We start from the raw sequence: 14948 nt of genomic DNA, 5'->3' as shown, positions 1-14948 counted from the left end.
CATTCCCGCCAACCCCCAATAACATTTCACTCCCTTGCTTATCAAGAATCTATCTACCTCTACCTTAAAAATATTCAAAAACTCTGCTTCCACCCCCTTTTGAGGAAGAGCGTTCCAAAGACTCACGACTCTCAGAAAAAATTTCGCCTCATCTCGGTCTTAAATGAGCTACCCCTTATTTTTAAACAATGACCCCTAGTTCTAGATTCTCCCACAAGAGGAAACATTCGTTCCACATCCACCCTGTCAAGACCCTTCAGAATCTTGCATGTTTCAATTAAGTCGCCTCTTACTCTTCTAAATTCCAGCAGATATAAGCTTAACTTGTCCAACCTTTCCTCATAAGACAACCCGCCCTTTCCAGGTGTTAGTCTAGTAAATATCTCTAAACTGCTTTCAATACATTTACATCCTTCCTTAAATAAGGAGACTAAAATTGTACACAGTACTCCAGATATGCTGTCACCAATGCCCTGTATAACTGAAGCAGAACCTCCCTACTTTTGTGTCAAATTCCCTTTGCAATAAATGATAACATTCTATTTGCTTTGTTAATTACTTGCTCTACATGCATACTAACCTATTGTGATTCATGCACTTGGACATCCAGATCCCACTGCATCTGAGAGCTCTGCAATCTCTCACCATTTAGATAATGTGCTTTTTTATTCTTCCTGTCCAAATGGACAATTTCACATTTTTGTATATGTTGAGTGGAAGTGGCTTCTTTTTTTGCTGTGGGCAAAATGGTGATTGACATGATGTTGAGTGCAACAGAGTTCTCAGCTAGTTCAAATCATCCCTAGCTACAGTATTGTTTAGAAGAGGTCACTTCAATTCAGAATGTTATTCATTCTGGATGAACAAATTATTTCCTTAAACCGAGCTTTGATTGACTGAACAAGTTGACAAATATGGCTTTAGTTGTGCAGTTATAAGCTGAGAAAACAACTTATTGTACTTCATTAACCTGAGGGTATTTTCCATGTTTTTTTTCTGAATAAATAAAGATTGACTCACACGATGTAAAGCCAATTGCAAATGAATTAGCCCAAGCTCGTCACAACTCCAAACATGTGGCCTCAGAAAGAATGTAGCTGTAGGTGGCGGAACCACCTGGGTTGTCTTGAGTTAAGGCGGCGTATCTTTTAAATGTCAGCTCTGATTGCTGAAAATCTCTGATAAATCATGACAGCCAAGATAAAGAAAGAAGCCTGTTAACTGAAATTGCCGTAAATCCACTGTGACCTAATTCCTTCAGCAGGTTTGAATTCCAGTGTAACTAATAACCTATTGCCCTACTCACTTGAATTATTCAACAATTCTGCTTTTTTTTTTGGGTTGACTTCTGCTCCCTTTAACTCAAGAGCTCAGTTTGTACTCAGAAAACATAAGCCATAAAATACATAGTTTATAGTCTGTAACCATGAGCTAAGGTCAGTAACCTATTTCTAGTCTTATACAGTTTGATTCATTATTTGAGGTATGAATGTGTCAGAACAGAGTCTTAGTGATACACTTCAAAAGTATTTAATCGGCTGCAACGTGTTTTGGCATGTCCTAAGGATGTAAAAAGCGTTGTATAAATATAAGTTTTTTTTAAACTTGCTATTTCATCTCCTTTTTCTCTTCCACCCAGAAAAGAAATGTGATACTGCCTTGCCTAAAATGCATGCCCACTTCCCTTAGATTGCATTGAAGAATGTTAAAAAGGGCAAAGCATGGAGTATTTCCAAAGAGAGACAAACATCCCATGGGATGTCATTGGTCATTGTTAATGTGGCATAAAAAAGGTGTAGAAATAGAATTATTGAGAAACTTGGACAAGAACAACTCGTGATTTTGTGGAATCCAGGCCACTTCCCATCCATGAAGCAGAACTTCAAGCTCTTCCTCAGGTGTTGGGTGCAACAAATCTTTTGCCAGAAACATCTTGGTATGGACTTGCTGCTATGGGAAATCACCACTGTGTTTAGCCATGCTCAAATTGTACTGCTGTGTGTCTGCTATTCCAGTCCATTAGAGGAAAGGCAAGGCTAACCTAACCGAAGGACATTCCTTCAAAACAAAGCAGCACTAAAATGAACAGGACTCTTTCGGATAGGTGGAATGACCTGCATGACTGAGTATTAGACTGTCACTGGGAGATACTAATTCACTTCCTTGAATTTGGTTGTCAGAATGGGAAAGGTGTAACGGAGAATAAAGGTATTCTTCAGTCCGGTTCCCTTACCCATCTGGTATTGAATTCTGAATAATGCAAACGGCGCAAATCTTGTGAATTTTTAAATTCTATATGGCAGGGCTAGAGCGATATAGCAGTTTGCTACACCAAATACTTTCACAGTGTAACAGTTTTTAGTTCTGAATTGGCCTGTCCTTTTAATCTGTAACATCTGCCTGAAACTGGTCCCTACAATCTTGATACAGTGCGATCAAAACTCCACAATGTTAATAGGTTATCAATTATATAGCAGGACTGATAATTAAGTCAACATTTCTCTGGAGCCTGGTAAATTAGGGGAATTCAAATGGATGCAACAGAGGGGAATTTCAACTCACTCAAAAGCCATTCACAGTTAAAAGTGGGCCCGCGTTGCAGTAAAAAGAAACAGAATATTGTTAATTTTTCAATAACTTACCTTATAAAACTTGGAACAATTAGAAAACTGTTTGTTTCACTATGGCCGCCTGAGATTTAGTGATGTACTTGAATCTAATTTGAGCAAATTGGTAAAATTTCTCTTGTTAAGATCCTGGTGTTCTGTGGAATGGTTCATCATTTGCAAGCTTTTTGGAGTTGGTATGTACATGCTAATCAGATGTTGTGCAGGGTATATCCCAAATAGTTTGAAAAAGTTTTTTTTTGTCAATTGGTATCTATGTGAATGGTGGAATCGATGGATTTTCAGGAAGTTTGGAGTTCAGTCTGATCTCAGAAATGCACCATGACCATGTCCTAAATCTTAGCAGTATTACAGCACAGGCATTCCTGCTTTACCACCAGTCATGTACCAGATACCAACAACTCTTTGAACAGTGAAATACATATGAGAAACCTGTCCTTTTTCATCGCCCTTTTATGTGGTTTGGTTTATCAATATGCCACAGGAATTTAGTATGGAGGCTTGTAGTTTAAAATCCTATTTAAATTAATGATATGTTGAATGATAATAGCACTAATGAGTTTGATTTTGACTTGCCCTTGTGTAATTCAGTATGTCCTGTGTTTTCCTAGTGCAGAGGAAGTTGCGGTTAAAAACTGTGAACATTTTCTGTGGGAGCAATGTTATTTATTGACACAGAAAATAGCCCCTGCTGATTGTTTGTCTTATTTATCTTCAGTTTGCTTTGGCTCTGATCTAGCTGTGAGGTATGATAAACCCAGAGACGGGAGGGGGAGGGGCACTGTCCTTGCAGAGGTTGAAAGTTGTGTGCATGTGAAAAGCCTGCAGTAATAATGTCACAGAAACACTCTATCACTGGCTGAGTGGCAAAACCTAGATTATATTCAAAAACAAACTACTTTTCATCAGATTGCTTAAACACAATAAACAAAATGGTGGAGTGGATTATGTTGGGCATCTTTTTTTACCCGCACGAGAAAATGGCATTTGAACACCAAATTAAATTACCAAATGCCAGAAGATTAGCAGGTTTATTAGATTTGAATCCACCCAGGATTACAGGTATCTCCGAGAAATACAACGCTCTTCGGACTGCTACTCTCGCCGTATCCTGAGATCCACACTCAGTGCTATGCGCCGCCACATGCACACACTGAACCTCTCTCTCCAGCAGCACCGCCTCACCTTATCTCAAAGCTGTTCTACTCCGCAGTTTCATTTAATCTTTCGTCTCATCCGACGCATTAACAAAAAACTTTTTTTCCTCCTTTCAGATGTCAAGGAATGCAAGCTCCAGCAGCTGATGGGGACGAATGATCTCCAGGTCCTCCTTCCACTTCACTTCCCTCTGACCCCACCCCTTTTGATCTGACCCCTTGCCGTGTATTCACTATACCCTCTGACCTCCCCCTCTCTGATACTGAACATTCTGTACTCAGCAAAGGTCTCAGTTTTATCCTCTTACGTCCCCACCTCAATGAATTTCGCACTCGGCATGACGCTGAGCTCTTCTTCCGTCACCTCCGTCTCCGGGCTCACTTCTTTGACCAGGAGTCCTCCCCCTGACCAGCAGACCCATTCACCCGCCTCCAGCATTCTCCCTCTACCTGGACCCCTCCCCCTGGCCTCTTACCCGCTCTTGATCTCTTCATTGAAAACTGTCGGCGAGACATTGGTCATCTCAATTTCTCTGCCCCCCTCACTCACTCTAACCTCTCCCTCTCTGAACTTGAGGTACTCCGTTCTCTCAGGTCTAACCCCGACATGGTCATCAAACCTGCAGACAAGGGTGGTGCTGGTGTTGTATGGCGTACCGACCTCTACCTTGCAGAAGCTCAATGCCAACTCACAGACACATCTTCCTACCTCCCTCTGGACCATGACCCCACCACTGAACATCAAGTCACTGTCCAAAGGACTGTCACTGACCTCATCTCCTCTGGAGATCTTCCGTCTACAGCTTCCAACCTCATAGTCCCGCAACCCCAGACAGCCCGCTTCCACCTCCTTCCCAAAATCCACAAACGGGACTGTCCCGGCAGACCCATTGTGTCAGCCTGCTCCTGCCCCACTGAACTTATTTCTTCCTATCTAGACTCTATCTTTTCTCCGCTGGTCCAGTCTCTTCTCACCTACATCCGTGACTCTTCTAACGCCCAACGTCATTTTTACAATTTCCAGTTTCCTGGTCCCAACCGCCTCCTCTTCACTATGGATGTTCAATTGCTCTACACCTCCATCCCCCACCAGGATGGTTTAAGAGCTCTATGCTTCTTCCTTGAACAGAGGCCCAACCAGTCCCCATCCACCACCACCCTCCTCCGCCTGGCTGAACTTTTTCTCACATTGAACAACTTCTCGTTCAACTCCGCTCACTTCCTTCAAGTAAAAGGTGTTGCTATGGGTACCTGCATGGGTCCTAGTTATGCCTGTCTTTTTGTGGGATATGTTGAGCATTCTTTGTTCCAGTCCTACTCAGGCCCCCGCCCCCAACTCTTTTTCCGGTACATTGATGACTGTATCGGTGCCGTTTCCTGCTTCCACCCTAAACTGGAAAACTTTATCAACTTTGCTTCCAATTTCCACCCTTCTCTCACCTTTACATGGTCCATCTCTGACACTTCCCTTCCCTTCCTCAACTTCTCTGTCTCCATCTCTGGGGATAGCTTGTCTACTAATATCCATTATAAGCCCACCGACTCCCACAGGTACCTGGACTACACTTCTTCACACCCTACCTCCTGTAAGGACTCCATTCCATTCTCCCAGTTTCTCCGTCTCCGACACATCTGCTCTGATGATGCCATCTTCCATGACGGTGCTTCTGATATGACCTTTTTCCTCAACCGAGGATTCCCCCCCACTGTTGTTGACAGGGCCCTCAACCGTGTCTGGCCCATTTCCCGCACCTCTACCCTCACCCCTTCCCCTCCCTCCCAGAAACATGACAGGGTTCCCCTTGTCCTCACTTTCCACCCCATCAGCCTCCATATCCAAAGGATCATCCTCCGCCATTTCCGCCACCTCCAGCATGATGCCACTACCAAACTTCCCCTCCCTTCCCCTGTCAGCATTCCGAAGGGATCGTTCCCTCCACAACACCCTGGTCCACTCCTCCATTACCCCCACCACCTCGTCCCGTCCCATGGCACCTTCCCCTGCAATCGCAGGAGGTGTAATACCTGCCCATTTACCTCCTCTCTCCTCACTATCCCAGGCCCCGAACACTCCTTTCAGATGAAGCAGCGATTTACTTGTACTTCTTTCAATGTAGTATACTGTATTCGCTGCTCATAATGTGGTCTCCTCTACATTGGGGAGACCCAACGCAGACTGGGTGACCGCTTTGCGGAACACCTCCGCTCAGTCCGCAAGCAGGACGCTAAGCTTCCGGTTGCCTGCCATTTCAACACTCCCCCCTGCCCTCATGCTCACATCTCTATCCTGGGCTTGCTGCAGTGTTCCACTGAACATCAACGCAAGCTCGAGGAACAGCATCTCATTTTCCGATTAGGCACGCTACAGCCTGCCGGACTGAACTTTGAGTTCAATAATTTCAGAGCATGACGGGCCCCCCATTTTATTTTTATTTTTAGTTATTTTTTCTTCTTTTTTTACATTTTTTGCAATTTTTTTTCTTTTGTTTATTTCATTTCATTGTAGTTTGTTCAGTTTGCTTACCCACTGTTTTTTTTTCATGTTTGTACTTGCTGCTGCTCAATCTTCAGTTCATTAACACCCTATCTGTACTAATGCTTTGTCTTTCAACACACCATTAACATATTGTTTGCCTTTGCTCCATGACTTCTTGGTCAGCTGTGTGGCCTTGTCCAATCTACACCTTCTCCTTTGTTATCTCTTGCCCCATCCCTGGCTCACTTGCTTATAACCTTTGACATTTCTAATATTTGCTAGTTCCGAAGAAGGGTCACTGACCCGAAACGTTAACTCTGCTTCTCTTTCCACAGATGCTGCCAGACCTGCTGAGTGGTTCCAGCATTTCTTGTTTTTATTTCAAATTTCCAGCATCCGCAGTATTTTGCTTTTATTTTATTAGATTCAAGTCAGTCTTGCCACGAGTGTCAGTAAAGTTAGTGGACATTAAACTTAAACAGAGCTAAATGATCCCACAACCAATGGATTAAATGAAAGCTTTACAGTCCTGCCTCATCTATTCGTAAATGGTGGGAGAGAATTAAGCAATTAAAAGGAGGAGGTGACTTCATGAACATGCCAATCCTCAATGATGACGCGTTTTCAACCATCTTCAGCCAGAAGTGCCAAGTGGATGATGCTAACTGTATATTAATTGAGTGTTTAATTGTATTCAGGTGGTGAGCATAAACTGGGATTCATTTGTGGTCCTATATAACATTACAGATTGAAACTGTGGTTGTTGGGTTTGCAAGTGCATGTTTGTAGTACCTCTGTAAATAAAAGCTTAGAAAACAGCAACTTATATTTATATGGGGCCTTTAATGTAATAAAGTATCCAAGGTGCTTCACTGGAGCATTATAAAACAAAATATGGCACAAAGCTACATAAGAAGATATAGGGCAGATGACATTGGTGGCCATGCCTAGGCACTAAGCTCTGGAATTCCCTCCCTACATCTCTCCAGCTTTCTACCTCACTTTCTTCCTTTAAGACACAGCAGAGAAGTATGTTTTAAGCAGTAGAGGTAGTCCATGTCCATATGCAGCAAGACCTGGACAACACCCAGGCTTGGGTTGTGAAGTGGCAAGTAACATTCATGCCACACGATGACCATCTCCAACAAGCGAGAGACTAACCACTTCCCTTTGACGTTTAATGGCATTATCACTGTTGAATCTCCCACCATCAACATCCTAGGGGTTATCCATTGATTAGAAACTACTGGATCATCCACGTAAGTAGAAGGTGGGTATTCTGTGGCAAGTAACTGACCTCCTGACTCCCTCAAGCCTTTCCACAACTAACAAGACACAAGTGAAGAGTGTAATGCAATACTTTCCACTTGCCTGAATGGGTGCAGCTCCAGCAACACGAAAAATGCTCAAAACCATCTAGGATAAAGCAGGCCACTTGATTTGGCACCCTATCCACCACTTAAAACATTCACTCCCTCCCCCTACAGCGCACCGTGTCAGCCGTGTATACCATCTGCAAGATGCACTGCAGCAACTCACTGAGGCTTTTTCAACACCAGCTCCCAAAGCTACAATCTGTCGCACCTAGAAGGACAAGGACAGGAGGTGCATGGGAACACCACCACCTGCAAGTTCCCCTCTGAGTCAAATACCATCCTGACTTGGAAAGATATCACCATTCCTGCACTATTGTTGGGTCAAAATCCTGGAACTCCTGACTTAATAGTAGTCTGGGAGTGCTTACACGGATAGCAGCGATTCAAGAAAGTGACTCGCTGCCACCTTCTCAAGGGCAATTAGGGATGGGCAGTAAATGCTGGCTTTGCTAGCAATGCCACATCCCATGCATGAATTTGTTAAAAATACCAAATTTGCATCCAACTTTCACTTAGATCTTCAAAATGGTCTGCAGTACAATTTTGGTTTTGTCCTTTCAAACTTGGGTTGTGCATTGAGAGATGATTTTCTGCAAATGGCAGCTTAGGAGGAAGTACAAATGGTTACAGGTCTCTCACAGTTGGCATAGTGGCAGAAGCAATTTGAGGTATTGAATTAGGAGTATCCTACAAGATACATATTAGCACAATATTAAAGCAATTTGGCTGAAATACACATTTTCCCTTTACTGGATACATAACAATATACCAAATAATCATATTGTCAACATTTCAAATGTTCTTCTGTTAATTTCCTCCAATCCTGCACGCATTATATGCTCCATTAATACTGAACTTCTCCACACCCCTTCTTCCCTCCTCTATTGCCAGTTGCTTCTTCAGGCATTGTACCTATGCCCTTTGGGGAATTTTGTTACTGAATTTTCTCTACCTTTCCATCTCCCTGCCCTACATTCGAAAACCTTTCTCTGTATTTATGGTTCTTCATGTAGGCATCTCCATTCCCTTCTCCTTTCCCCATGCTTAGTATCCACTATATCCTTTTCCTCCTCGTTTTAAAATGCTTTGAGACATCTTTCTTTACTCAATGAGTATTGTAAATGGTATTTTAGTTGCAGTTACAGTATGTTATATAGTATACTGTCTGTATATACAGTACACTGCATGTTATACTGGGAAATACAATTTGCATAACGGGATAATTGTGGAACTTGCTTTCCATTCTTTAGTGGTGGAACAGCTGATCCCAGAACTGAATCTCTTACTGAAATTACTGGACCACGAGTACCTGAGCACCACCACCAGAGAGAAGACTATGACAGTGAGCAACATGTTGCAGCGACTTCAACCAACCTCTGGTCAGTGACATAAATTAAATTACTTTATTTCCACACCAATTCATTGAGTTCTAGTTGAAACAAATCCTTGTTTGGAGTGCTTTAGTTTATGAAATATTAAGTTTTGCTCACAAATGTCCCTCACTGTGTCATGCACCTTCCCATTTCTTCCTTCAGCTGGAGAGGGTGGGGTGGGGGGTTGGGGGGTGCATGATAATCTAGATTTCACCCCAGTTACCATTAGTGCCACTGCGTGGATGACCAACTGGAGGTGTGCTTTATTGGGGTTCTCTCCTAAAGTGAAAATCTTGGGTTCCCAATGGGCATGATCTTGTAATACAAACTGTCCCAAAGTTGGTATTGATTGTCAAGTTCATTCATTCAGGTGTAAGAAATTGGAAAAAATCTGTCACGCTAGTGCAGAAGGTTTGCTGCTCTGAGCTTAGGGCTGAGGCTTGTTGTTGCCGCCATAGGGAGTGTTCTTCTCCAATGTTGGTTGGGACAGAATAAAGGCAGCTTTATTGTATGTCCAGGTATGATCTACGGAACTTCAGAGTGCACAATGCTAACACTTAATGATTGAAATGAAAAGCATTCCATTCAAAGAACAAAGAACAGTACAGCACAGGAACAGGCCATTCGGCCCTCCAAACCTGCGCCGATCTTGATGCCTGCCTAAAGTAAAACCCTCTGCTCATCCGGGGTCCGTATCCCATCCTATTCATGTATTTGTCAAGATGCCTCTTAAATGTCTGTATGGTACCTGCTTCCACCACCTCCCCCGGCAACAAGTTCCAGGCACTCACCACCCTCTGTGTAAAGAACTTGCCTCGCACATCCCCTCTAAACTTTGCCCCTTGCACCTTAAACCTATGTCCCCTAGTAACTGACTCTTCCACCCTGGGAAAAAGCTTCTGACTATCCACTCTGTCCATGCCACTCATAACTTTGTAAACCTCTATCATGTCGCCCCGCCACCTCCGTCGTTCCAGTGAAAACAATCCGAGTTTATCCAACCTCTCCTCATAGCTAATGCCCTCCAGACCAGGCAACATCCTGGTAAACCTCTTCTGTACCCTCTCCGAAGCCTCCACGTCCTTCTGGTAGTGTGGCGACCAGAATTGCATGCAATATTCTAAGTGTGGCCGAACTAAAGTTCTGTCCAGCTGCAGCATGATTTGCCTATTTTTATACTCTATGCCCTGACCGATGAAGGCAAGCATTCCGTATGCCTTCTTGACTACCTTATCCACCTGCATTGCCACTTTCAGTGACCTGTGGACCTGTCCGCCCAGATATCTCTGCCTGTCAATACTCCTAAGGGTTCTGCCATTTACTGTATACTTCCCACCTGCATTAGACCTTCCAAAATGCATTACCTCACATTTGTCTGAATTAAACTCCATCTGCCATTTCTCTGCCCAAGTCTCCAACCGATCTATATCCTGCTGTATCCTCTGACAATCCTCATCACTGTCCGCAACTCCACCAACCTTTGTGTCGTCCGCAAACTTACTAATCAGACCAGCTACATTTTCCTCCAAATCATTTATATATACTACAAACAGCAAAGGTCCGAGCACTGATCCCTGCGGAACACCACTAGTCACATCCCTCCATTCAGAAAAGCACCCTTCCACTGCTACCCTCTGTCTTCTATGACCGAGCCAGTTCTGTATCCACCTTGCCAGCTCCCCTCTGATCCCATGTGATTTCACCTTTTGTATCAGTCTGCCATGAGGGACCTTGTCAAAGGCTTTACTGAAGTCCATATAGATAACATCCACTGCCCTTCCTTCATCAATCATCTTTGTCACTTCCTCACAAAACTCAATCAAGTTAGTGAGACACAACCTCCCCTTCACAAAACCATGCTTCCTGTCACTAATAAGTCCATTTGTTTCCAAATGGGAGTAAATCCTGTCCCGAAGAATCCTCTCTAATAATTTCTCATCGGCCTATAATTTCCTGGATTATCCTTGCTACCCTTCTTAAACAAAGGAACAACATTGGCTATTCTCCAGTCCTCTGGGACCTCACCTGTAGCCAATGAGGATGCAAAGATTTCTGTCAAGGCCCCAGCAATTTCTTCCCTTGCCTCCCTCAGTATTCTGGGGTAGATCTCATCAGGCCCTGGGGACTTATCTACCTTAATGCTTTGCAAGACATCCAACACCTCCTCCTTTTTGATAATGAGATGACTGAGACTATCTACACTCCCTTCCCTAGGCTCATCATCCACCAAGTCCTTCTCCTTGGTGAATACTGATGCAAAGTACTCATTTAGTACCTCGCCCATTTCCTCTGGCTCCACACATAGATTCCCTTCTCTGTCCTTGAGTGGGCCAATCCTTTCCCTGGTTACCCTCTTGCTCTTTATATACGTATAAAAAGCCTTGGGATTTTCCTTAATCCTGTTTGCCAATGACTTCTCATAACCCCTTTTAGCACTCCTGACTCCTTGCTTAAGTTCCTTCCTACTGTCTTTATATTCCTCAAGGGATTCCTCTGTTCCTAGCCTTCCAGCCCTTACGAATGCTTCCTTTTTCTTTTTGACGAGGCTCACAATATCCCGCGTTATCCAAGGTTCCTGAAACTTGCCAAACTTATCCTTCTTCCTCACAGGAACATGCTGGTCCTGGATTCTAATCAACTGACGTTTGAAAGACTCCCACATGTCAGATGTTGATTTACCCTCAAACAGCCGCCCCCAATCTAAATTTTTCAGTTCCTGCCTAATATTGTTATAATTAGCCTTCCCCCAATTTAGCACCTTCACCGAGGACTACTCTTATCCTTATCCACAAGTACCTTAAAACTTATGGAATTATGGTCACTGTTCCCGAAATACTCCCCTACTGAAACTTCGACCACCTGGCCGGGCTCATTCCCCAATACCAGGTCCAGTATGGCCCCATCCCTAGTTGGACTATCTACATATTATTTCAAGAAGCCCTCCTGGATGCTCCTTACATATTGTGCCCCATCCAAGCCCCTGGCACTCAGTGAGTCCCAGTCAATATTGGGGAAGTTAAAATCACCCACCACTACAACCCTGTTACCTTTACATCTTTCCAAAATCTGTCTACATATCTGCTGCTCTACCTCCCGCTGGCTGTTGGGAGGCCTGTGGTAAACCCCCAACATCGTGACTGCACCCTTCCTATTCCTGAGCTCCACCCATATTGCCTCGCTGCATGATCCCTCCGAGGTGTCCTCCCGCAGTACAGCTGTGATATTCTCCTTAACCAGTAATGCAACTCCCCCACCCCTTTTACATCCCCCTCTATCCCGCCTGAAGCTTCTAAATCCTGGAACATTTAGCTGCCAATCCTGTCCTTCCCTCAACCAAGTCTCTGTAATAGCAACAACATCATAGTTCCATATATCATATTCCCTTCACTAACATTCCTCACTAACTGTTACATAGGTTTCATAGAATCAGACAAAATTTACAACACAGAAGGAGGCCATTTGGCCCATTGTGTCCGTGCCAGTGGTTGAAGAGCTACCCAGCCTAATCCCACCCTCCTTGGTCCGTAGCCCTGCAGGTTACAGCTCTTCAGGTGGTTAAAAAGTTTCTTCCATACATTTTCACACATGTGTTATTTTAAATGGTATCATCCTTTGTAATAAGAATATTTGAAATTCCATTTTTCCATTTGTGACCAATTGTGCAATGCTGTCTAATTATTAAATTTGGTTAGAAATCAAGAATGCTTATAGCTCTCGCCATGTAATGATAAGTTCATTCAACAGTTCTGCTGCATCTGGCTGTGTACGTCCCACGTGATAGAACAGAACAATCACCATTTATCCATCGTCATTTGGAGATATACTATAAGAGCAAACATTTGCATCAGTTCTTAGAAAATATCAGAGCAGATTTTTACTGTCTAACCATTTCTAGACACAATAAACCAAATGGTTTTATTGCTTTGAAGTTTTGCAGTCCAACTATGATTTGACAACATTGTGCTGCTTTTGGGCTATTGTGAATTTCAGTTAATCCTTAAAGTGAGATTTATGTTGACTACATTTAATTTGTTTCAGAGATGTTTCAAAGTCTGTTTCATTTACAAAACCCAGATCACGCAGATGGTTTCCAATAATCTATGTTGACATATGGAATTAAATAACACCTAATTGTAAGCTCATGAAATTTCGAAAATATGTCCACTTAAACTATAAGGCCAGCAATGCAATAATACATTTTACCTTTCCAATTTGAGTCATTTTGTAAAGAACCATTTGAACAGTCTAACACTATGGTGATATGTATCACTGATTATATTGGTAACATAGGAACTGTTACGACTAGATGAGAAAGGTGTCTAGGGGTCCCTCTCAGCCTTCACCTGGTCTTACAGTAACAGGGTTTAATTTTAAATACACCGTGTTTTTAGCTCCCCCTTGGTGAATCCTTGTTTACTGCTTTCCAATTATAAGGCAAAGAAACCCTCACAAACAGGCTTTCTTAGGTTTAAAGAAGAAAAGTTGAAATTTATTAAACTTAAACTCTAATTCGATTGACGCCTACGGATACACGACGGCCCACACTAACATGCATATGTGATACACACATGCAAATAGAGACAGAAAAGAGCAGAAGGAAAATAAAGTGGAAAGGTTTGAGGCAGTATCTGAACTGTTGTTACGGTTCTTCGAGCTCACTGTAGAATCCTTGATTGTAGGTAGATCTTGCTTTTCATTGTGGCCCAGTATTATTCTTAAACCTTGTTTGCTGCAGAAGACTTTTCTCTCTTGGGGTTTATGTGTCTACAGTGGATTCAGAGGCTTGTGAGAAAGAGATGGGAGCAGACAGGAGAGAGATCTTCTCAGTCCAGGAGCATTCTGCTTTCTGCCCAAACTGTTTGTACAAATTCAAAACACTCAGGTTGCCCAGCAGGTTAGTCATATGACTAGCTGGTTTGACCATGTTCATTTGTGTATTCGGCCATCTTCGGAGCCAACCTGGAATGTGAGCTCCCCCACCTTCAATGTCTGGTGATCAAAAGTCCATTGTGAGTTGAATGTGTCAGGGAATGGCTGCTTTGTCCTTCCAAACACTGTCTGTTAATATGCAAATGTCTTTTCCAGCCATGGCTGATCTGTTTAACAAGTCCTTTCTTCACTCCAGTAACAGTTTAAAATCAATGTTCATGACAAAATTAATGTGCCTCATTCTTGGCAGATGGGGGCCTAGCATGACAGAACATATGAGCGTAGGAGCAGGAGTAGGCCATTCAGCCTGTTGAGCCTGCTCCACCGTTCAATTAGACCATGGCTGATCATCTACCTCAATGCCACTTTTCCATGCTATTCCCATATCCCTTGATGCCATTAGTATATTGGAGAAATTTGAGGGACTAAGTCCCCGGGGCCAGATGGCCTACATCCTAGGGTTCTAAAAGAGATAGATGCGCTGGCTGTGATTTTCCATAATTCCATAATTTCAGAATTCCTTAGACTCAGGAAAGGTCCCGTCAGATTGGAAGTTGGCAAATGTTACACCGCTTTTCAAGAAACGAGGTCGAGAGAAAACAGGGAACTACAGGCCAGTTAGCCTAACATCAGTCATTGGGAAGATGCTGGAAGCTATTATTAAAGAAGTCTTAACATTGCACTTGATAAAGCATAGTATGATTAGAACAAGTCAGCATGGTTTTACGAAATGGAGATCCTGTTTGACAAAGTTATTAGAGTTTTTTGAGGATGTAACAGTAGGGTAGATAAAGGGGAACCAGTAAATGTTGTATACCTGGATTTTCAAAAGGCATTTGATAAGGTGCTACATACAAGATTAATAGGCAAGATGGTGTTGGGGGTAATATATTAGCGTGGATAGAGAATTGGTTAACAGACAGGAAGCAGAGTGTGGGCATAAATTTTCAAGTTGGCAGGCAGTGAATAGTGGGGTGCCACAAGGATCAGTGCTGGGACTTCTGCTATTT

At 43.0% G+C, this 14948-nt stretch overlaps 1 protein-coding gene across 3 annotated transcripts in view; it reads left to right on the top strand.

Moving 5' to 3' along the window:
• The window catches only part of afap1l1a (actin filament associated protein 1-like 1a), a 290476-nt gene that overhangs the window by 152417 nt on the left and 123111 nt on the right, over positions 1-14948 (top strand). For all 3 annotated transcript variants that reach the window (XM_068043393.1, XM_068043390.1, XM_068043391.1), the window contains one exon: positions 8887-9015. In XM_068043393.1, coding sequence (XP_067899494.1) covers positions 8887-9015 — 129 coding nt within the window. The remainder of the gene's footprint in view (positions 1-8886; positions 9016-14948) is intronic.

This window comes from Heterodontus francisci, chromosome 12 (genome assembly GCF_036365525.1).
Source record: "Heterodontus francisci isolate sHetFra1 chromosome 12, sHetFra1.hap1, whole genome shotgun sequence".
NCBI classification, from domain to species: Eukaryota; Metazoa; Chordata; class Chondrichthyes; order Heterodontiformes; family Heterodontidae; genus Heterodontus; species Heterodontus francisci.
The sequence above is the reverse complement of the archived record's forward strand: the minus strand, read 5'-3'. Positions and strand labels throughout refer to the sequence as shown.